This window comes from Eucalyptus grandis, chromosome 4 (genome assembly GCF_016545825.1).
Source record: "Eucalyptus grandis isolate ANBG69807.140 chromosome 4, ASM1654582v1, whole genome shotgun sequence".
Classification (NCBI taxonomy): domain Eukaryota; kingdom Viridiplantae; phylum Streptophyta; class Magnoliopsida; order Myrtales; family Myrtaceae; genus Eucalyptus; species Eucalyptus grandis.
The window spans coordinates 33,094,001-33,116,540 of NC_052615.1; the positions used below are offsets into that span (position 1 = coordinate 33,094,001).

At 37.9% G+C, this 22,540-nt stretch overlaps 3 protein-coding genes across 4 annotated transcripts; all 3 read left to right on the plus strand.

Annotated features, from left to right (window-relative positions):
* Positions 1–742: 742 nt before the first annotated feature.
* On the plus strand, positions 743–2,458 carry LOC104443180 (ankyrin repeat-containing protein BDA1). Its single transcript, XM_010056521.3, has 2 exons — positions 743–1,345; positions 1,532–2,458. The coding sequence occupies exons 1-2, from the start codon at positions 761–763 to the stop codon at positions 2,303–2,305; spliced, it is 1,359 nt and encodes a 452-aa protein (XP_010054823.2). The 5' UTR covers positions 743–760; the 3' UTR covers positions 2,306–2,458.
* Positions 2,459–4,932: 2,474 nt separating this feature from the next.
* On the plus strand, positions 4,933–6,353 carry LOC120292691 (SKI/DACH domain-containing protein 1-like). 2 transcript variants are annotated; one of them, XR_005550293.1, is made up of 4 exons: positions 4,933–5,083; positions 5,173–5,493; positions 5,792–5,976; positions 6,064–6,353. XR_005550293.1 is itself a non-coding variant. In XM_039310997.1 (4 exons), the coding sequence occupies exons 1-4, from the start codon at positions 5,069–5,071 to the stop codon at positions 6,121–6,123; spliced, it is 585 nt and encodes a 194-aa protein (XP_039166931.1). In that variant the 5' UTR covers positions 4,933–5,068; the 3' UTR covers positions 6,124–6,353. The 2 variants fall into 2 exon arrangements, 1 of the variants encoding a protein (XP_039166931.1); XM_039310997.1 differs by having other exon boundaries at positions 5,788–5,976.
* Positions 6,354–7,406: 1,053 nt separating this feature from the next.
* LOC104441965 ((S)-ureidoglycine aminohydrolase) lies at positions 7,407–14,425 on the plus strand. The gene is made up of 13 exons (XM_010055241.3): positions 7,407–7,663; positions 7,856–7,990; positions 8,782–8,869; positions 8,943–9,019; positions 9,714–9,753; positions 9,902–9,965; positions 10,760–10,845; positions 11,080–11,170; positions 11,367–11,423; positions 12,157–12,195; positions 13,603–13,673; positions 13,825–13,878; positions 14,005–14,425. Exons 1-13 carry the CDS (start codon positions 7,600–7,602, stop codon positions 14,072–14,074), a joined length of 936 nt encoding a protein of 311 aa, XP_010053543.2. The 5' UTR covers positions 7,407–7,599; the 3' UTR covers positions 14,075–14,425.
* The last annotated feature ends 8,115 nt before the right edge of the window (positions 14,426–22,540 follow it).

Sequence of the window (22,540 nt, forward strand, 5' to 3'; positions counted from 1 at the left end):
CCTAGAGCTCGAGAACCCATAGCTCGAGCTTGAGCTCTAGGTTCGTGGCCAAGGGTGAGGTAGCCTTATTTGTGGCGGCGAGGTAGGGTGAGGGCATTGCGACCGTCAAAGTAAACAAAAAGAAAAGAAAAGAGGAAGGCAGCTGCAAACTTGAGATTTGGCGGCCTAGCTCAACTGCTTGAGTTTCATGACCATGGCCACAAAACTAGAGCTCGTGGCAACTACAGACTTGAGCTCTGGTTTCGTGGCCATGGCTGCTCGAACTCAAGCTCTAGGTTCGTGGCCATGGTGGTTGTGATGGCTTTGTATAGACCTGGGCAAGAATGGAGAGAGAGAGTTAGTAAAATTTTTAAATATTACTAAAAATTTTCCATGACAAAATTGAAAAAAATCAAATCAAATTGGTAAAAGTGTAATAAATTCAAGATTTTTTGCTTAATTTTCTCACTCGAGAGTTTGGTCCTCTCGATCACTCGTTGAGAGCATATTCTTGCCTTGGGCCAGATAAAGCGAAAAAGCAAAGCGAGTCCAGCAGAAGGAAAGTTCAGAATAGAAAATAGTAAAAAGTACAAGTTCTATATTTCCAATGAGCTGAGGTTCGAACCATTGTTTCATTCGAGTGCCCCATTTTCGTTACATTTCGCACCTCAAGCGTAAAGTAAAGATGCTAAACTTTCCATTTACGCGCAAACTTGCTCACTTAAGTTGCAAATCTATATGGTTGATCATCCTTGTCCATCAATTAGAGATTAAAACACAAATGGACAAGAAGTTTCAAGAGGCGATATTGAACGATGACGTTGATGCGCTGCATACCCTACTCGTCCAAAATCCGATACTTTTGGACCGCGCAACCAAGGAGCCGTTCCCTAATACTCCTTTGCATGTAGCTGCGGCCGCTGGCAAAACCCAAGTCGCCGTGGAGCTGGCCACTTTAAGGCCCTCATTTGCTCGAAGGCTGAACCCAGAGGGGTTCAGTCCGATGCACCTGGCTTTGCAGCATGACCATTTTCAGACCGCGAGAGCTCTAGTGACCATTGACCCCGAGTTGATCCGCGTCAAAGGGAGAGAGAGGATCACTCCTTTGCATTACATTGCTGAAAGGGAAGGAGACGCTGAGCTGGAGCTCCTGGCCGACTTCCTTTGTGCTTGCAAAAGGTCCATCGAGGACATAACGAGCCGGTGCCAGACCGCAGTTCACATTGCTGTGAAGAGCTGCAATATCAAAGCATTCGACGTTCTCCTTGGATGGATGAAGCGGGTGTATCTGACAGAGGTCTTGGACTGGAAGGATGAGGATGGCAACACGGTCTTGCATATTGCAGTGTCCACAAATCAGCCTCAGGTTTGCTTTCATAGTTTTTGGTAAAACCACTTAGGTGTCGGGATGAAACAAATCAGCAAAATATCCAGAAACCGATCCATCAAGAGTCTAGGATATTATGTTTTTTCTTTATATTTGACAACAACAGATGGATTTCTTCTTCACATGTTACAGTTTTTCAGTATGTTCTCTTCGTACGCCTTGTAGGTCGTCAAGTTGCTTACCGAGGACCGTCCATTCCTTTTTAAAAACCGTCCCTTCCTGGGTTGCATGTACAGAGACCGCCTTGTGAAGGTGAATGCCAAGAACTTCCTTGGCAAGACAGCCCTGGACATCTCGCGGGAGGGCCACTGCGACAAAGAAATCCCGGACATGTTAGGAACTGCTGGGACTTCGCTCACCCTATCGCAGTTTTTGAGCGGGAAACTAACTCTCTTTGAGAAATGCAGTAGGTACTTTGGAATCCGGGACGAACAGACTGGCAACATGATCCTTGTGGTGGCCACTTTAATTGCAACAGGCACTTACCAGGCTGCGCTTAGTCCTCCTGGAGGTTATTGGCAAGACGACTCTGATCCTGTCACCAATTCCACAAGCATTGTTCAGAAACCACATATGGCTGGAAACATGATCTTGGGTGGTTCTAAGGTCTACTTCTTCACAGTTCTCAACAGTTTAGCCTTTTACACCTCCATCATCACTATCTGGGCCACGGCGATTGGGTTACTGCCCGACACCTTCATTGTTTACTTGTCCGTGCTCATTCTCGGTTTGACTTTCTTCGTCTCCATCATAGTTGAATTCCCGAAGGCCAACAGGTTTGCAGGGACACTGATTTGGGCATTTTACGAGATCTTGTTGCTTGCGGTGCTGTTGCTCCCGATCCTGGTTTGGTTCAGCCACAAGGCAATTCAGAACAGAATGGATGCGACAAAGAGACGGGTTGGCAGCTTCCTTGAATCGGAGCCTCGAAGACGCTGAGCATATATATAATAGAATTTACCCATCTGTCTATTGTTGAAAAATCACTGTTGTGCTTCTCTTGCTGGTCCACATGAATTTGTCTATACTTCTATTCTCTTGTCAAGCATGTCGGGAATTGCTTCTGAAGGCGATGCTTTCGCATGTAATGATCTTCACCCTGACAAACTTAACATAAAATCAACTTGCTTGAACTAGACTTGAGGTTTCCCCGGAAGAACCGTTTGTAACAATTGGGCCAAAACAACAAAAAGGATAAAGCTCAAGCCCAAATTTCCCACTTAAGCCCATCTAATTGCATAGAAGTATCACACAACATTAGCTCCTCATTTGTTACGTGTTTTTCCTCCAATACGTAATTATATCCAACATCAAATCCAGCTTGATCAGTATGAAGAGATGCATCTCAAATGGAAAAATCTTAGGAAAATCTGTCAGAGAGAAGCAATGCTCCTGTGAGTTAGTTTCAGTCCATCTTACATTGAAATGCTTGGTCAAGATGTTATCTTGGAGGAAATACATGCATAGATGTGCTTCCCTCACTGCAACTTATGCATTGGTGATTCTCTTCATAGTTTAGCACCCATATGTACGGAAGGACAAGACTAAGAGCAAATCAAACCTGCGAAGTTCTAGGGTCCCATCCACTAACAATCTGGAATAATTCCGTATTGACAAAATTTCATATTTGCTGGTAACTTCCCAATTTTGTTGCTGAGAAGAGATGACTGGTAACTTGCGTGTCAGGTAAATCGGAAAATTCAGATAATACCGGTAATACTACCACAAATTTACCAGTACTAATTCAGGTGACCATGCAGGTTATATGTCGCTACAAGACATTATTGGAGATGAAAAAATTTACCAAGATTGGTACCTTAAAAAGATGTAGCAAAAGATAACGAGGAAAACTTATGTGATAGAATGTCATTGATTGTGGTTTGAGTCATGCAATCTCCTAACGCAAAGATGAAGATTCAACGGTGCAAATTAACGTGTGGTTCTTGAATATCAATTGATATGTACTAGCTTTACTCATCTGCATGTTATTTAGGATTTGATTAGAGATGAATAAGCGATTTAAGATTCTTGTTGCGCGTTAGTAATACAACAATCTGATAGTTCAAACACATCAAAGTACGTAAGGAGCAATATAATTCCATGCGAAATTGGAATATAGAGAATGTACCTTTTTCACATTTTCTTATCACGTAAAATGAGCTCGATTGGCACCTCGAAGAATTGCCGTCAACATTTCACTGTTGGCTGGTATCCATCCCAATGGTTACATAGTCCTCACTCAGACCACATTTCGATATGTTCAAACTCATCATTTATGATATATGTGATCTTAGGCAACACATTAGGCCCATCCCAGCTCAGCTCAAACCCGCCCATTGATCACCTCTAATAACCACAGGTCTATAATTTGTAGAGATGACATAGGCACAGATATTGTCGAAGGTCACGATTAACTTAGTGATTCTGTATGCTGATAAAGTAAGGAAGACATCAAAACCATCGAACCATATACAATCGAAATACTTTGATTAGGTTCAGGGTTGTTCCATCAAGTTTGATTCGTAACTTTCAATCGGGAGGTTAATTGCATATAATCAAGACTTCGATTTTTTTTTTCCTGAGGCTTTGGAATTGTATGGCGATAGCTATGGCATTGCAATGATACCCTGTGTTACTTCGTAGCTGCAACTTTTCCTGAATACAATATGTCATTCGATCTACCATCGATTTCAGATGGTGATGCAACTCGATAAGTTTTGCTTCTGTATGTGGTCATTGTAGTTTTATTCAATCTTCTGTCGATAAAAAGTTCAATGTATAAACTCTCTTTGAGGGTTCGGATACAAATGGATAAATTGGAGATGCGAAAAAGCAAACTTTTTGAACCCTTTCGTCTTTGGAGATGGGGGCTTAGGACAATCATCAAGCTCAGGAATCTGTTCTATTCAGAGCTTACTGCAATCTCACCTTCACACCAAAGCTTGGTTGAACTCCTAGTAAGATTGAAAATCTGTCACCAGAAGCAATGTTCCCGGTGAATTAGTTTTGATCAATGTCACGTTGCAATGCCTGGCTTCCTGCAACTTACGGACTGATGATTCTCTTCATAGTTTAGCACCATATTCAGAAGGACAAGACTACAAGCAGATCAAATGCTAGCGGCGGATGAATTTGGTCAATGTTACATATGGTTTCCAGAAAATATGCTGGAGTACACCAAGTGCTGGTTGGTGTATAAATTCTAAACGAAATTGTCCACGCTCTAATTGGTCCAGAACAGGTCAAGAGTCAAATTGTTGGGGGCAGTTGGATTCCTAAGTGTATATATGGTGACTTCTATCAAATTGCCGGAAAGAAAGAGAATCCAATGGATTTGGAACCTTTTGCTAACCTTCTCAACAGGTTTATTAATTAATGCTTTTTATGATCCCAAGAATGATATCCTTTTTACAGGGGGATATTATATGTCAAAGCATTGCCGGATTTGCACATTTGGAGGCTCCTTGTTTAACTTGCATTGGGATTGGTTTCGGTCAAATCGAAGATAGTGATGTTCTCTATCAGCCTTCTCATTTTGTCGATCTTGAAATTGTGTATATCCGTATCCTCTTCTGGTGCATCAAATCCACCTAAATTACTGAATTGCATCAATACTTTCTATGAGAAACATATAAACCCATTTATGTTCTTGCACATATTGAGATCATCTCATTGCATCTGATCGATGCTGCTTTCCTGAGAATGCCCACCAAAATGGTGAATACTAATCTCTTTCTCTCTCTGAATTTTTCTATGACACGAACTGTTCCTTTCTTTTTTTTTTCAACTTTTGTTTGCAATTTCAGGCATCATGCTGCAAAGAGAAAGCAGTATTGATCTCGGTGTATGTGGAGAAGCCACAAAGGAGGAAGATCAGTTTACCAGATCCGAGTCACCGCCCTCATCATCACCGCCATCACTACCGCCACCACCACCTCCACCTTCATCACCCCAATGGAGAAAGGCAAATTCAAAGCCACAGTACTTTTTCTGGCAAAGGATACAATAGAAGGGCTGAACTTCTTCATTACTCCCAGCACCTCCGGGAATCTGCTCAACCAGCCGCTGAATCCACATCCCTACTCCCAGCACCTATCTCTACAAACAACCACCGAATTTCAGACAAAGTAAGGAATCCTGTAGTTATCTTGATTCAAAAGTTGTTCCTGTTATTGGGAAATTTTTTATGGAAGATGCTTAATAACATTACGTATATGCTGAGTCCAGTTTGTGATCATGAAATTTGACTAAATCACGAGTTTGAGAAACCCTTACCACGCACAAAAGAGGAAAACAATTGTAGACACTTATAGTATCAACCTATCGAATTGCAATTATGTGAATGCACCTGAAGATGTGCATATCAGCAACAGCTGTGTACAGTATACTTGTCATCGTTTCCTGATCAGCTACTTTCTTAGACAGTCACTGTCCAGAGAAAAAGAAAAGTGGAGATGGCTCCGTTTTGTCTTGGAAACTACAAAACCTCGATCAAAAGGTTCTTACAATCTTTGAAAAGTTTCCAAGCGAAGAAAGACAGCAAGAAAAGAAAAAAGAATAGTAGGGGATCAACGGGCAATAAAGGACAATCAGTTACGAAAAGTCTGGAGGTAAAGTCAGCATGCTTTCTTGTGTCTTCTGTTAGAGGATATCACAAGGGGGTAAGAGAAAAGGTTCTAATGCTCTGCTTCTCTCAGGTGCCAAAAAAATGGGCTTTTTGGGCAAATATGTTATCTGCGCTTCGGAAGCAGAGGTGAATCTCCATGGTGATGAGGCTTTATTTGTGGAAACAAGAGTACTGAATTGAAAGAACAGTAAAATTCATCTTGGACATGAAGTTATGAGAGCATGTAATTTCAGATATTCGACACAGAACAGAAATTTTTCTTGTGATTACTATTTTGTATGCCTGGTTCATTGAGAAATGCCGGTTTCTACTGTCTATCCAAAGTTTCAACGAGAATTTTTAGCTTACTGTTGGTAGTTGCGAAGAAAGCTCTTCACCATGCAAACCTGATTGATGCAAACATCTGTCTGCAAAAATACATAGTGTGTTTCTCATGCTGTGCTCTTGATAGCTTTCAGTTTCATCATCAATGATTTTGTATTAGTATTAATTGAGAAGCCAGAGATTCCTTGATCCGCCTAGCTTGAAAAAGAAAAACTTCTTGCCAATTCAACAAATTTTTTCACAGCTCTCAATGCCGTCTAATGATCTAGATGTGCTCATCATCTAGACAGTAACTTGACCACATTGATGACATTCATAAGACAACAAAGAAAATGGAAGTAATGCAGCTCTGGTTCAAACAACAGTCTGGACTGTTGCTCAGATTGCATATGCAAGTTTTGGGTCAACCAAGATGCGACAAGGAACAAGTCAAATGCGTTTTTATCTTTCACCCGGCAAAATTTATTGGATAATTGTCTCTTTGGAATGCGAAAGGAACACCATTTTTGTCAGTCTCTTCTCTATCTAGTTTCTCTCATTCATACTACTATCTTGAAAAAGAGCCCGGGCGCATGCGGGTGATGAAAGGTGAAGAAGTTCTGAACACGTGCAGCATTTTGAATTATACCATATTGAGAAATTCATTCTAACAATTATGTGGATTAGAAAGATTTTGGAATACAAGAGTTTTATGGGATTGTATGACAATTGTTTTAAAAATCTCAAATTATGATATATATTATTATATCAGGACTTAAGATATCATAATATCCGATTTCATAAAATTTCCTAATAAAATGCCCTTATTTTCCACCAGCACTTCACATCTATTTGTTAGCCCAATAAATCTTCATGGAAAGAGCGAAGGGAAATGCAAAAAAAAAAAAAAAAATAAAATATAGAGCCTTCATGCTGATGAATCGATTGCCATTTGGGAAACTTGCTCCTGGGAATTCCTCACATAGATCCTGGTCCACTGAAAAGGGTTGGCCTGCACTGTTGATTTTCCGGGTCCCACCAGGCCAACCACAGGCGTGTATCCAGTGGAGTAGACATGGGTTCAGACAAGTGGCGCCTCCTGCTCCTGAGCAATTCATGTTCACCAGTCTAAACTATAGCTTCCAACGTGGAAGCCATTTGACTTCAGAACCAGACAACACGTACGCAGAAGGCACTGAAAAAGGCGAAAGGAAACACGGTGAATTGCCAAGGAACTGGAAAAGTCCGAAACTTTGCAACTCCCACTCGCATTTTCGACCTCAATCTCGCGCTCGTGCTCAGGATGAGGCGTCCCTTTGCTTGTTCAGGATCGCCACAGCCTCTGAAAATCCTCTTCGTCACACTCTGTGAGTGCCCTCTCCAGAGGCTGTCTCTCTATTCGACATCCCCTGCTTTCTGTCTGTTTGTTTGTGGAGGAATCGTGGGGAATCACCAAGAGCTGTGCGAATGCATCTGCTTGACGGAGCTTGATTCTGTGTTGAAGTTTTGATTTTTCTTACTGGGCAGAGGGATTTATTTTGTGGGTCGAAATCGTTCAGGTCTGTTCAGAGTTGCCGCGAGTGGAGATGGGTTTTGCGCTGCGCCTTCAATCATCAAAGAAACTCCGGGCTCGGAGTCGAGGCCCTTGTACTGGAAAGCCACGAATCCTACACTGTCCCCTTCTCACCTTCAAGGTTCGGAAGCTATTTACAATTAGTAGATTTGTCAATCTTGGAAATGGCAGATTCTGATTAATGTTGCTCCTTGCGACTGCAAAAGGCTTACTCATAATGCTTCCAAATCAATTTGTCTTTCAAGTTAAGCTTTTCTATTCTTTTTCTGTTAATCCATTTCGGAAGTTGAGATGATTTCTTCATTGGGTGAAGCGGTATAGTTTTTAGTTTCTTTGAAATTGTACTTTGACTTAAATCTCCAGTGTATACTTTTTGATCACATTTATTAAGATCAAACTCATGGTCTTTTTTATTTGGATGAACAGAGGGGTTTCATGGAGGCTGGTTGTGTTGTTTTAGGACCATGACATGATTCGTGGAAATGAGAAACATTTGAATCAGCATGTGTTTTCTCTTGATAGACTCACGAAATGGTCGAGTTTAGATTGTGAAATTTTTTCTCTCTCTCAGCGAAGTTAATGATTTAAATTGGATAATGAATCCTAGTCTACCTTTACTGCTCAAGGTGGATATCTATCAGACTCAATGTCCGCAAAATTTTCAGCTGCAAAACAATTTGTAAAGATTCTCAAGCTATGGTTTGGTTGTTTGAGTTCCCCTAACTGCCACAGTTTGGTTGTTTGGGGCCTTGAATTGGTCCTAGACAATGTGAAGAGATTTTCTGAGGAAAACCTCAACTTTTTCTTTTTTTTTGGCTATCTTTGTTGATGATAAAATCGAAAGTTTACCAAGGCAGATGGTGTGTTCTCTCTTTTTCTGTTTCCACTGATAGATCTTCCCCCCCTTCTCAGATTTGCCGGGTTTCACCAGAAGTGTTTACAGAACAGACCATGCTCTAATAACGCCAGAAAGTCAAGTATTCAGCCCTCTACCCAATTGGTAATCGTTAGATCTTATGCTTATGTGGGCAGGAATTGTCTTGTTGCTGAAGTTCTTTAAATACCTTTCTCAGGACTAACACATTGGCAGCGTATTTAATAACGCCAGCAATGGGTTCACATTTTGTCATGTATCTAGCGAAAATGCAAGGTTTGCCTGCTTCTTTGGTATCAGCAGCTGCATGAAGCTCATGGTGTATGCATGGAATGTTATTGCTACCATTCACTGCACCTCCTATGCATTTTATACTAATCCGTCGAGTACACCCCAAAAAAAGGAAGAGAAAACCCTTAAGATCGAAGCAATCAAGAATCAATCAAACTGATGGGGTCCTGATATTTGACAAGCTACCATCTATATCGAAAGACTACTGAAAGCTTCATGGATAGTGGAGACCATAAAAGACACTCAAAACAATGGTGATCAAGAATCAGTTCCTATGTCTCTCTTATCTGAGACAAATTCCAAAGCTGCATCTCTTTGTGGTTGTTTACTACATCATGTCTCTGCTATCTGGGCAGCTGGTCTGGTTGATACCATGGTTTGATGTCTTTTATTTCTCTGTCTTAAGCTGTTCTATAAGGATCAGATTGAATTAGTGGTCTCTAAGTTAAGCATAAAATGGTGTATGTAGCTGCCACTTAAATGAACAATACACAGCCCTTTTGGGAAGTTACTACCTAACTTGGCATTAATGCTGCGGGGGTATGTCTTGGTTGTGAATGTTAGTTGAAACGATTCTCCTTAATTATATAGCTCTAAGAATTGCTCAAATTTCACTCAAGTTGTGTCCCATTCACGATCATATGGTATCACTTACGTGTTATGACTATGCTTTGTGCAGAAAATTCAAGATCAGGACTTCCTCCTAGTGACATAGAAAGGTCCATATGCTGTTCGTTTATTTTCATTATTATTCTCGGTTTAACTGCCCCAAGAAATATCTTTTCTGCTAGAGATTTGCAAAATTGAAATCTATTTTTATTTAAAAAAATTGGTCAGTGAGAACTCAAGAGCTCAATTTTTGTTTAGGTTCCTATTCGTGGTGCAGGGTACGGTCTCTCTCACTATGTCCAGCAACAGCCAATGGCTGATGGTATGATAATCAGAGCTTATATCTGTCAATTGATAACATGTAATTTGTTGGACTACGACTATGTCATTGTGTCTTTGGAACTGAATTAATTGGTCATAGCTATTGTCAATTCTTTCCTAAGCTGCACATGCAGTGGTGTTGGAGTATGGAAACTTCTCACTCATTTATTTTATGCTTGAGTTCGTGCAGGTGAAGCTAAAAGAAAGTTTTAAATCTTTGATATTAACATACCAACTGACACACCTAATGGGAAGCCATTAGGAAGTGTCAGCGTAAACTATTATTGTAAATTTGCTGCATGATAATGTTGTCATATGAGTTATGAATGACCATCAAGTTATCAAGATACTTCAGCGCCATTCCTTTGAAGACCTTTGTGATGTGACCTGGATAGCAATCTTTTTTTAATAAAAAAATTAAGCAAATAGAGGGAGACGGTAGCTATCAATTGTTGAACCCAAAAACTCTTGAGTCTAGGTAAGGGTTTACCACTTCTTACCTTCCTACCGACAATGTCAAACATTGACTAAGTTAATTTTGCATGTTAAGATACCTACTTTTTATGGTGTCTAATTACATTAACGATTTTGCATGCATGAGAAGCACTATTTTATTGAAGCTGGGAGGAGTAGCTAAAGCTGCTTTTTTCGTGAGTAATCATAATGTATATAATATGGTCCTCAGTTCCAATGTTGATAACTATTCTCTTTTCTATCTGTTGATGTTTTTTTTTGGTAAGGTTCTATCTGTTGATGTTGGTCTTTCAAGATTCTTATCATGTGTTCTATCTTTAGGTTGATTCATATGCTTATCTCCCTCCAAATGTTGAGCATTCTCTCAGTTCTGATGCCCCTGCTACTCTGGTGGTCTTTGAACGAAGGTTTGATCCAGCCTCCACTAGATCTAGTAATCAACTATGATCTTTTTCTTTAGGGAGAGATGATTCCCCCACGTATGTAGTGCACCTTCAGTCATATATGAGGTCTGGTTCAGTTATTGGTGTTTCATATGGTTAAATGGCAAACAGCAAATGCAGTTGTCCTAAATCTTGCCGATAGTCAGGTCTGTCTCTTTGTTCCTAAAAATTACTAACAGAAATTGGTTTTCCTATTAGATATGCCTCTCTGGACAGTCATGTTGCTGAGGTGATTGTTGGTTCGACAGACAAGCAGCCACTTCAGCCACTTCTGGAAACTCCAGGAGAGGTTAGTCGGGAACAATATTCAGATATCATCTCTTCACAGCCCCTTGTTTTGTCCCAGAATTTTTGGAAAGAATGGTTTTGACTAACTTTGACCGCCAGATGTTAGCAGTTTCTCGTGCAATTTGCTTGTTGTACTCATGGTGGATATTATCATTTTCAACAATGCTGTGTCTCTTCATTTCTTCTGGTGCCTCCAGGTTTTCGAACTTAGGAAGCTTCTTCCTACCTCCGTTGCTTATGACTTCAACATTCACGTAAGCCATGATAGTCTTCCTAAACTACTTTGTTGGCATTGCAGTTCTATCATTCTGTCAGCTTTGCAGTCCTATCATTCTGTCAGTACTTACTCTTAGTAAGTTAGTAGTGCATCTAATAGCCAGCTGAAAAAATGTGATTTGACAAGGCAATTTCCAAGTGGTGGGGATGCATTTCTATCAAACTTTGTCTTGAAATGTAGAGTGTAGCATACTAATCCCATGTTTCACACTTGGCCTAGAGCCTTGTTGGGGTGGCTTAGACTCTGTTATTTCCCCACTTAAAGTGTATCTTTTGGATTTTTGCTTGAGCTGTTGTTCTTATTCATTCAAATATAATTACGTGAACAAATGCCATCATCTACTTTCACTTGTTGCTACTCAAAAGAACTCAAAACAAAATTTGTTATCATTTTATATTTCAAAATTTTTCTTAGATAATCCTGATGTTGTCGCATTTATTTTATTAAGAAGCTAAAAAGCACAAGCCAAAAGCTGGTGGAGCAGCTGCTGCCTCTGGCTTCTTTTTCTAGCTTTTGCAAATTGGCTTTAAAATGGCTTTTGCTTGCAAACACATTAACAAAAATTGGAGGTCAGTGATGAAGGCTACCCTCCACCTTGGCCACCCAAAATTTAGAGGTCATAAGCATTTGACATTTCCATATAAGTTAAATATTTTAGAGATGATCTAACACTCATTTGCTCTGACCCGATTATTTATTCTTGAATACAGATCATGGATTTTCAACCTGGTGAATTCCTTAACATCAAGGTACTTTTTCTTTTGGAAATTAAATTTGGTTGAGTACTAGAACATGATCCGAGCAACACACAGGATGTAAAATCTACTTGAAATTTTTTTTCCTTCAAAACAAAATTTAATCACATTAAAGTTCGGCGGTGTGATAATTTGTTCTAGAAGTTTAAATGATGAAAAGATGAAATTGTTTACATTTGCACGTCAAAAAAACTCTCTTGATGTGAAGTTTTATTTGATGATGAAGGCTTTAAGTGTGTGAACTACTGCCTGTGAGTAAAAGAATAGTTGATTGCTCATGGGATAACTCATAGATGGATGGAGAGCAGTGAGAGGAATCAAACTCGAGATCCAACTCTGATACCAACTTAATTGACTGTGGAGATAATTTGTTCTAAAAGTTCAAACTGTCAGAGAACCGTGTGTTTCTATTTTATTTCTTAGCTTCATTCTTTACATTATCACATCTTATTAAGTTAAGCCAACTATCGGATTAAAGTAAATTGCAATTTGGAAAACTTAGACAATTTTTTTAAAAAGTGCATGACCAATTTCACATCATAATTGTCCAAATTTAGATTAGGAGTATATCAAAATGCTGTAAAATACGTGATTACCTGTGCAAAAAAATGGTTTATAATAGACGTATGCTCATGCTTAAAAGAGAAGCTTACAGTTAATGTAACACTTTTTCAATTTTAATTTGAAATCATACCTTAAACTAAGGAAAAGGATCGACTTTCCACAAAAAAATCAATAAGGAAGTTAGGTCAATTATGTGATTCAAGTTTTAAAGTTCAGAAAAAACTAACGGAAAAAAAAAAAAAAAAAAAAAACCCAAAGAGAGGGATTGAATTTCCAGAAGTATATTGCTGAAAACATATGTAGTTTGTGAATTGTAAGAGAGAGAAAAAGTGAATTATCCTATCTTAAAATACATTAAGGACACAAGGATGTCTCAACCATGTAATGTTGGGCAACTGCCCTGATCAAGAGTAGGAAAAGAAAAACAATGAAGAAAAAAGTAGTATAAAGTATCTTCTACCAACTCTATAGCGTAGAGTAGTTTTTTCTTTTTTTTGGTGGAAAATATAAGAAAACCATGTAAAACCTTCAGCTTGGCCATGTTGAAGTTCCTGTAGATAGTCAGCTTGTCTTAACAAATATAGAATAATTGATTATAAAATGCACAAGTAGGAAAATCATCACTACTGACAATTAGTTATGGAATTTGTGTGAAATAATGCTAGTAGTACACCTTTTCAAGTCAGTCATTGTTGACATACCCTGTTGGTTGACTTTAACTCTGTTGAATGGCAAGCTTTCTGCACGGGATTCGCTGAACAGCCTCCTAGATTTAATTGGACGTTCTAGCTATTCTGGCCTGCAGCTTACTAAGCACTGTAAGATTTCTTATTGCAGGAGGTCCACTACAATCAACATGGTTTGCTGCTTTTGGAGGGACAGGGCATTTATCGTTTAGGCGATAGCTGGTAAGACTTTCACCCTGAAATTACTGCTGCGTGGTTGGAGATTTCTACTGAAATCTTTTGAATAACCTAATAGTAGGATCTTTTTTCCTTGCTATTGTTCTCCTTTCTTGTGAACCATAGTACAAATCTTAACCTGATTGATTCCTGATAGGTACCCAGTTCAAGCAGGCGATGTCATTTGGATGGCACCGTTTGTGCCTCAATGGTACGAATAGAAGGAGCAATTTATACCGTTCTCCTACCATCCATGGATTAGTTAGTTGACTCTTATTGTACTTAGTGCGAGCTTTGTTTCTCAGAGGAATTAACTCCTTTGGTTTTTATATGACAGGTATGCTGCGCTTGGTAGAACCAGGAGTCGGTATCTTCTGTACAAAGATGTCAACAGAAATCCTCTCTAGGTGCATCATTATTGTGGCATTGAATTCTCGCGTGTGCGAGAATAGAGATGTGCTATTTATGAAGCAATGGATTAGTCCTTCAGTTTGCAATTCTTGTGGTGGTACAGCACTAATCAATCGTATGTTATGCATCTTTGTGTGCAAATCAAGTTCTGTTGGCATTGTCCTTGCACAGTAGCATTCAGCATATCAGAAACTCTATGGATCCAATGGAAGTGGGTAAGTTGCAAAAATATTTCTTAATGTTATGTTGAATTAATTGTCAGATTATCAATGACTCCGAAGAATGGTCTTCTCAAGTGTAATGCAAGGCTAGTCAGACCGAGCATATATTACTGCTAAGTTTCACTACTGATGACATATCTCAACTGTGAAATGACTCCATAAGGGAAAACATACTCCTGTTGCTGGCTGACTAATGTAAACACAGGGCATAGACATAGACATTAAGGCACATCTGCATGTGCTGACAATATTACCATGCTCAATCTTTCTTCAAGCAACTTACCAGGCTGCTAATGATTGTCTGGAAAGAACCTAGTGAATCATAATATTTTAAATACTGCGCTTTCCACAAAATTCTGTTCGTACTGAATTACAAAAGCTAAAAACTTACAAGAGTTTTTTACCAAGCATTCCCTGAGTAGTGCTTCAGCCAAAATATGCATTGCTGAAAGCATTCGGCAGTACTCAGGCACTGTGTGAAACTAAGAGCATGCGATGGAGTGTGATCTGCTACTTTTCGGGCTTGAACTTTCGGCTTACGGGGGTGGTCCTCCCCTGATTTTAAGGGAAAGATTCTTGCACAACTGAGGGTTCAGTGGTTTCATGAATCTTCTAATGAAGCAGCCGGGGAAATTTCTGATTCTCTTTTCAGTGAAAGTTGATTATCTCCATGATAACCAATGCTCAGCTTTCCCATCGCCAAAACCCTAGCATCCCAACGTCATTTTGTGGATTATCATAACTTATGGTTTAAAAACTTCCACGTGAAACTTGAAACCCACCTTTAAAATTGAATCAAATGGAGACCCCACGATGAGAGAGAGAGAGAGAGCATCATTTCCCACCACTACCACCACTGACTCTTTTCCCATCACCATTCTTTTTCCTGCAATCCCCCCCTCATTCCCTGGTTAGATGATGCCTCATGCCCCTCCATATCACACATAACCTTGCCTAAATGGGAATATTATGTATCATAAATATTTTTCTTAGGTCTGCTTTTCTCTTGCAAAGTTTGCTTTCTTTTCATTCCTGAAGACACTAACTTTCTCTAAAGTGATCATTAGTGGCACATTGAAGATTTCCCTGGAAAAAAATTCTCTCCTCTGGAGGCTTTCTTCTTTAGTCATGAAAAATTCCCTTCTTATTGGGGTTCCTCTTGATTAGCTCTACGACTAATGTTGAAACACATTAATGCTTGGGAAGCAATATTCTTTCAAACTTATTATTGTTTTTGCGTTAAAGACAAGCACCTGGTACTCTTATTGACCATATCTCATTTTGTACGGCTCTCACTTTTCCTGGAAAGAGTGTTTCTTCATTGGAAGTATTTCCTTATGATCACGTCATCTGTTTCTCCTAGAAGAGTGTTTCTTCATTCTCCTGTTGTTATTGCTCCCAGACTTAGTATTATCTTTGTCCTAAGATTTTGCCTCAGAGTTATAATGTTCTCATTCCAAAGGAGTTTAGTTACAATTTTTGACATGATAAATAGGGAAAAAAAATCCTAAATATAGATCAAACCTTTTGTTTTAGACATGAGAGTTGCACGTGCATGCTTTGCTAGTTGGCCGACTTCTGTAATAACACAGCTTAGTACTGATTAATTAGGTCTGACTTTATCTGCAGTGGATGGATTTGCATATTTTTAAACAAAGTGGTGTCGCATTCGCAAGCTCAGAAAGTTAGTGTGAAGGGCGCAAGATCTAATCGCCTTGTTTTTTGCCCTGCTCATTAGCAAGGTCTTTTTGGTTCAAAAGCTTCTGAAGCTGGCAGATGGTTGGTTCATCCGGAGTATGCAAAGCACAAACCAATGCTTTTTACGCTAGACGTAGCTTTCTTTGTCCTAACAGTATCCTAATAACGCATGGATAGGTCATTTTTCGTGGGTGCTACTATACATGCAAGGTGTGAATCAGTAGATCTCGTGATCCATAGTGTCGCATGGCAAATCCAAACATAAGTCAATGTCTATCTTATTTTGTTGATGAGAAAGGCTATCTTTTCCTTGATGGCAGACCATCTTAGATAATATATATTTTTGTTCCATGGAAACTTCACCGCGTGGTTTTGGAAAAGCGCCTCGGTGGATGAGAGAGCATTTTTCGAAGTTCTCTTTTTGTCTCAAGTGATTTCATGCCTTGAATTTGTCATGGAACTACTTGTGCTTGTCACTTGTCTTCATATGGTCGCATTATATTAATGGTTTTCCTACTGTGACTACCCTTCATTTTTTTTCATTCAACATTCATTGGTTTATGATCTTATCTTTGTTTTAGTGGGTGCATTTGATCTTAATGAAGGAGGGGCGGATTGATTTGCAGAGAAAAAAGAAGCTAAGATTATATATAGCACTCTCATTTTCTTCTGTTTTTTTATGCCAAAGTCCATTTTAGCATTTTGAGTGTTCGGGAATTCAAAATGCATAATGATTGGCATCTAAAATAGCTGAAGAAGAATTTCTTTTTAAGTGCTTGAAGCGGCTTCGTCAATTTAAAGAAAATAATCATGTAGCCCCTTCAAAGATGGAGAATTCTGAATGCAGTCACTATAATATCCAAAAGAAAAGGAAAATCCAATTTGAATGCATCATCTTGTTAGTAATCAAGCTGGATTCATAAATGTCCTATAGACACGCATGTGACTGTTCATGTTCTTACGTCTCGTTTAATGTTTTGTAAATTCTTAAGAATCTATCTCCTCAGAATACTAGACATATTTATGAGTCATTTAAGAAAATGAGTCATGTAACAAGCTTATATAAAGGCACATCTTGTGGTCATTTATGATAAAGGGAAATGAAAAGAAAAGAAAAAGAAAAGAGAAAACCTATTTGTCTTATTCTCTTCCTTGAGTTGTGAGCGTCTTCACCTCAAATTATCCTATCGCATCTGTACATTTATATAGACAAACAATTTATTATTGATTAATTCCGAACCCATCATATTCATGGTGATTGCTATCACCACAAAAACAAAGCCAAAAAGCCCGTTACATAGCATTTGGAATGTGATCATGGAGCACTTAACAATCTAACTTTCTGCTCCTTTCGCACCATAAAATTAGGCTTTTGCATATAATAACGGCATGAGCAATGAGGCTGGGATCGATGCTCCATAAGTGCTGCCATTCTCGTAATCACACAATGATCAAAAAATTGAGGCACATGTGATGAGTCACCCACATGATTAATCAGCAAATGCATAATCTGTTTGGTCTGATGCCTGTATGGCCCCTGAAACATGAGTCACTTTCCCTTGAAAGCCTAGTCGAACGGCTAAAAAGGGACCTGTTTAGGGCTAATGAATAGAAAATTCATGATATTGGAAATCGATAAAGTAGTCAGAACAGGATTGGCTATCACAGTTCAAGATATGCATCCTTTCTGCAGGCTTTGAAGAAAACTTCTAAGATTGATCATTGTTGGATCTTGCACTTAACATAAAAAGGTTTGGATGCTGCCAAATAACAAATTGTGTAAGTTCTTATATGTTGATACACTGTTGAATGCATTTCGAAAGCCTAATCTTGATGATTATCATGGATCAACTGAAGGGTTTCACTAATTTAACTCCATGCTCCATTTCTATCACACTAGCGAATCTTTACATCGAGCATAAACTATATTTCTATGTAATTATACTGATGCAAGGAGAAAGGAAAAACCATGATTTGGCTTAATATAAATAACTTAAGGCTTTTGTCCAAATATAGACTATGACCCACTTAATCCAAGGAATCTGTGTAATGCGGAATAAGTTTGTAAATAAAGATTACCTGGCGTGAATTCTACTCCCGCTTCTCTCTCCACCCAACAAAGAAAAGGAAAAGGGGCACTTTGTTCCATCAGAGATGACTTTGCTTCTATTCTTTATTTCACCATTTTAATCAGCAAAATTGTCTCTTCTGATAACAAAACAAAACACTTTTTAGTATGACCTCTAATGCAAAACAGATATTGTGGCAACAACTAGCAAGAGGGAGAGGTGAGGGATGAGTCAATGAAAAGTTCAAATGATCCACTATAAAGAAAAGGGGGGAAATTTTGGCTCCCACTGCTTACTTCCAACTACACTTGTGAGTGCAAACTTAACCACCAATTGAATAGAAAAACAAGGAAAGAAATTCCACTCTTGTTTTTATGTTCATGTGTATGCGATCTCGCTAAGGCGTGAGATATGATTAAAAAACCCCAATCCAAATGGGGACAAACACACATAGCCCCATTGTCAATCAGATATTGAGTTGTCTTTGTTGGTTACCCTAGAAAGCAATGCTGTATTTAACTCAAGTCCAATGGGGTAATTAGTGTTTTTGGACTTTTCGAAGATCAGGATACGCATGGACCAACCGACATTTTTATTTAACCAATGGCAAGGCAAGAGGGAAGAAAAATAGCCAAAAATCAAGGCAAGTTGAAGAAGCACTTAAGTGTCGCTAAGTCGGCCAGTCCTTTCATTTTATGTGCTATGTTTGGATAGGGATTAGAAAAGACATCCGACAAGGAGATGTTAACTTCCACGGTTTTCTATTATTTTGAGGTCCTAATTCTTACACCTATTTATGCTCTCTCGAACCAGGTTTTTCCTGGGAATGATGTCACATATCACCAAAATATACACTTAAATTATGTAAATGGATCACATGTATTGCTGAATCTTACTTTACCCTCTAACCAGAAATATGAATGAATGTGGATAAAAGCTATCTGTAGAGAATGCAATGAACCTCGTGAACAAATTATCTTTTAAATTTCCCCTTTACATTTTCTTTCCAGAATTGCTTCCAGAAAGACAACTGGAAGCTGTCATTAGAGATCAACGCACATAATTATAGGTATCAAAAAAGTATGAGATTTGATTGGTTCTAAATTCCGTGCTCCGATGTTTATCTTGAATAATTAATATTCATTAGATGCCACGATTTCACTTGGAACCATCATGACATTCATTTGTTACACTCAATCAAGCATGACCGTCACAATCAAGAAAGCTCCTCGAGTGGTTATCATTGATAGCACACCCTCAAGCCTCCATTGTGTGTCAAAAATAGAAACTAACAAAGTAAGGATTATTTATGCATGAATTGATGCGAAAAATATTATCATCGAACAACCCAATGCATATGAAATTCTTGATGAACAATAGGAGAAAGCGATTATTTTCCCACTTGTGTGCGTATATCATCCCAAAATCATGGTATTTATCCTGAAACAGTTTGTTAATGAATTAAACTGAAAGATGTTAAGAAAAGGAAAGAATAAGAGAATCCAAGAGATGTTGACAAATAATTTTCCCCAAACATTACAAATTATTAGAGGGTCCAATCATGTGATACGAAAGATATAAAGAAAGAATCATGGACCACTCAATCCCAACCCAATATACTCGAATGATGGATTCTCTATTACAAGTCATATGGATGAAAAAAGGAGATTTTGGGAACCTATAATTAAGGGCTGACAAAGGAGGGGGGTGATGTTGTAATCATGATTCAAGGTTGATTGGAGAATTAATTAAGCATGCAAGGAACTATTAAGAAGCTTCCCTAGAAGCTATAAGCTATAAGCTAGCTACCTAGCTTCTGCCCTTTTTGCCAATCGCTTAGGGTTTGAGATTGCGTTTGGTTTGATCTCAAGAAAAGAGTGGAGTTTGACTTTGTTTAGATACTTGGGGTTGAGGAAAAAGAGGGTTTCATCGGACGAAGTTCTATTGGTTGAGATGATGGTGTTCATTGCCCACTTGCTCCACTTGTCTAAATTTGTTATTTAATGATTCATCTTCTATTCACTCAAGCTGAGATATCCACTCTTACAATATGATAGAGCAATTGAAGCCCTCGTCCTTAGGTTATGATTATTTCAATGTCTTCGTTCTCAGCCAGTTAAAAAAGAAAAGTGTGAATTAGATTCGTCCATATCAAGGAGTGGTGACACTTTAGACTTGTAACCTGATCGTTACACACAAGTTGCGATCAACTGAAATATTTCGTGCTAATGAGAATACTTGTTTATAGCCAACTAAGAGCATCGAATCAAGTTAGATCACGTGTGATAATTATATAACTGATAACATGCGACGAGATATCAAACGCAATATATGATTCATTTTATCACCGTTAATAGTGAAAACAAATGGAGGTATACTAGAATTTTATCTTTTATATGATGCGTATAACATGTCATGTAAACATGTCTATTTAATGATGTTTCTCTGAAAAGCTTCAGTCAATATAAACAATACTCAAATCCAGCTTTACCGGTTACTCATGCTACTTGAAGTCGAGACTTAGTGGAATAGTAAAATAACGGAGGACCTCGACTGAAAGTAAAATAGTGGGAGAGTGAATTTTGCTTTATGCTTGCACATCCACAAATAAAGGGAAACTACTGGAGGATATACCCTAAGGGGCTATGAGTTTCGTTAGACGGAAAAAGGTAGATTCTAGTAGGAGATTGCAAGCCAAATCTTTATGACTTTGACACCTGGGAAGACGATCCATATTTAATTACATTTGAATTCTGGAAGCTAAAGAAATAATTACTCAAGAGCATCGCGCCAGCTTTCGATAAGATTCTAGATAGAATTTTCTATGGACACACATTCCACTTTACCAATCTAGGAAACTAAAATAACAAGAGAATCGCAAACTTTTCATACCAGAGGTGAACCTTAGTAACCCACTGCCTTGAACTGTCCTAGGTTCAATGCATAGAAAACACAAGCTAAAATTCTATTATTATTATTATTATTATTATTATTATTATTATTATTATTATTATTATTATTATTATTATTATTATTATTATTATTATTATTATTATTATTATTATTATTATTATTATTATTATTATTATTATTATTATTATTATTATTATTATTATTATTATTATTATTATTATTATTATTATTATTATTGTTATTATATTTTATTTTTGTTATTGTTATTCTTGTTATTGTTATTGTTATTGTTATTCTTATTGTTATTGTTATTATTATTGTTATTATTGTTATTATTATTGTTATTTTTATTATATTTTGTTTTTTATTATATTTTATTTTTATTATATCTTATTTTTATTATATCTTATTTTATTTTTTTTCGTTTTTGTCATATGGTCAACAATTCCCTTAATTAGGTGGGCCCATCTCATGCGATTTAAAGATGCGCATGCTTTATTCATAGTAGATTAATGAATATTTTACAATCAATTGAGCTCTACCATTCTTTAGTATGTGTCCACCTTCTATAAATTACGAATCAAGAACCCTCCAAGCATGGTTAAAGACCAGCAAAATTGCAAGCTCTCGTCAATGGATGCCACAAGCAACGACCGTCGTACAGAAAATATTCAATTTATTTACAGAATAAAAGAAAGAACAACATATCTATATATATTATAATTAGCAAAATTGCTTGATCAGATCATCAATAACCCCGGCCTCCTAGGGCAAAAGAATCTATTAATGTATTAAAGAAAAGATCACCACCGGCCTTACATAATTGACATTATTCTTAGCATTACCATTTCTTAACTAGCTCTTTATACCATTAGAGTTTAGCAAAAAGCCTCAAGCTAGGTTTCTAGGAATAAAGGACACACAAAAAAGAGTAGACCTTTTTAATAGGATATAGTTTCGAGATTTACTAGGAGCAATCTAAGAAGATCCTTAAATTATTGTGATTTTCTTGAATACGTGTCTATACAAGATAGTACCCTCGCTGTCTCATATGAATAGTACAAGCTTGACCTATCATTTGAAAGCAAAACGATGTATAGGACAAAAAAGAAAAAAAGAGGGTATGAAGAACATAATTTATCTTCTATTAAATTCATTCAATGTCTTGAGATAAGTGTGTGATCCTCGGACTCATCATCCAACGGAGTTGAGGAGATCCTCGGAGATCACACTTGAAATTCATTGTCCAAATCATTAATTCTGCTATAGACTCATGGGAATCTTTCATGCTTCGTCTAACCTTTGCGAATGTAGCTAGTAGCTCTAACACCTTCATTTTGTAGGGTTCCCTTGTCTAGCCAAAAGGAAGCTCTTCAACGTTCTAACCAGATCAGATCAAAAAAAAAAAAAAACGTTCTAACCAGCAAATAGAGTTTTTTCCTTTTCCCTGTTTTATGTTCATTTAGAGTTCTAAAGATAGCCAAATTACGCATGTTCTAGTCATTTATCATTGTGCAAAAAGTTTCCAGTGTTGTTGCATTAATCTTTTCTTGATCAGTAT

Excerpts from the sequence above, each read along its gene's own strand:
- LOC104443180 (XM_010056521.3), top strand. The coding sequence starts at position 761 with ATGGACAAGAAGTTTCAAGAGGCGATATTGAACGATGACGTTGATGCG. Across the intron at positions 1,346-1,531 it reads TGTCCACAAATCAGCCTCAG|GTCGTCAAGTTGCTTACCGA; the intron begins GTTTGCTTTCAT and ends TACGCCTTGTAG.
- LOC120292691 (XM_039310997.1), top strand. Across the intron at positions 5,494-5,787 it reads ACCACCGAATTTCAGACAAA|ACAGTCACTGTCCAGAGAAA; the intron begins GTAAGGAATCCT and ends CTACTTTCTTAG. Across the intron at positions 5,977-6,063 it reads CAGTTACGAAAAGTCTGGAG|GTGCCAAAAAAATGGGCTTT; the intron begins GTAAAGTCAGCA and ends TGCTTCTCTCAG.
- LOC104441965 (XM_010055241.3), top strand. The coding sequence starts at position 7,600 with ATGAGGCGTCCCTTTGCTTGTTCAGGATCGCCACAGCCTCTGAAAATC. Across the intron at positions 9,754-9,901 it reads CCTCCTAGTGACATAGAAAG|GTTCCTATTCGTGGTGCAGG; the intron begins GTCCATATGCTG and ends ATTTTTGTTTAG. Across the intron at positions 12,196-13,602 it reads GTGAATTCCTTAACATCAAG|GAGGTCCACTACAATCAACA; the intron begins GTACTTTTTCTT and ends TTCTTATTGCAG.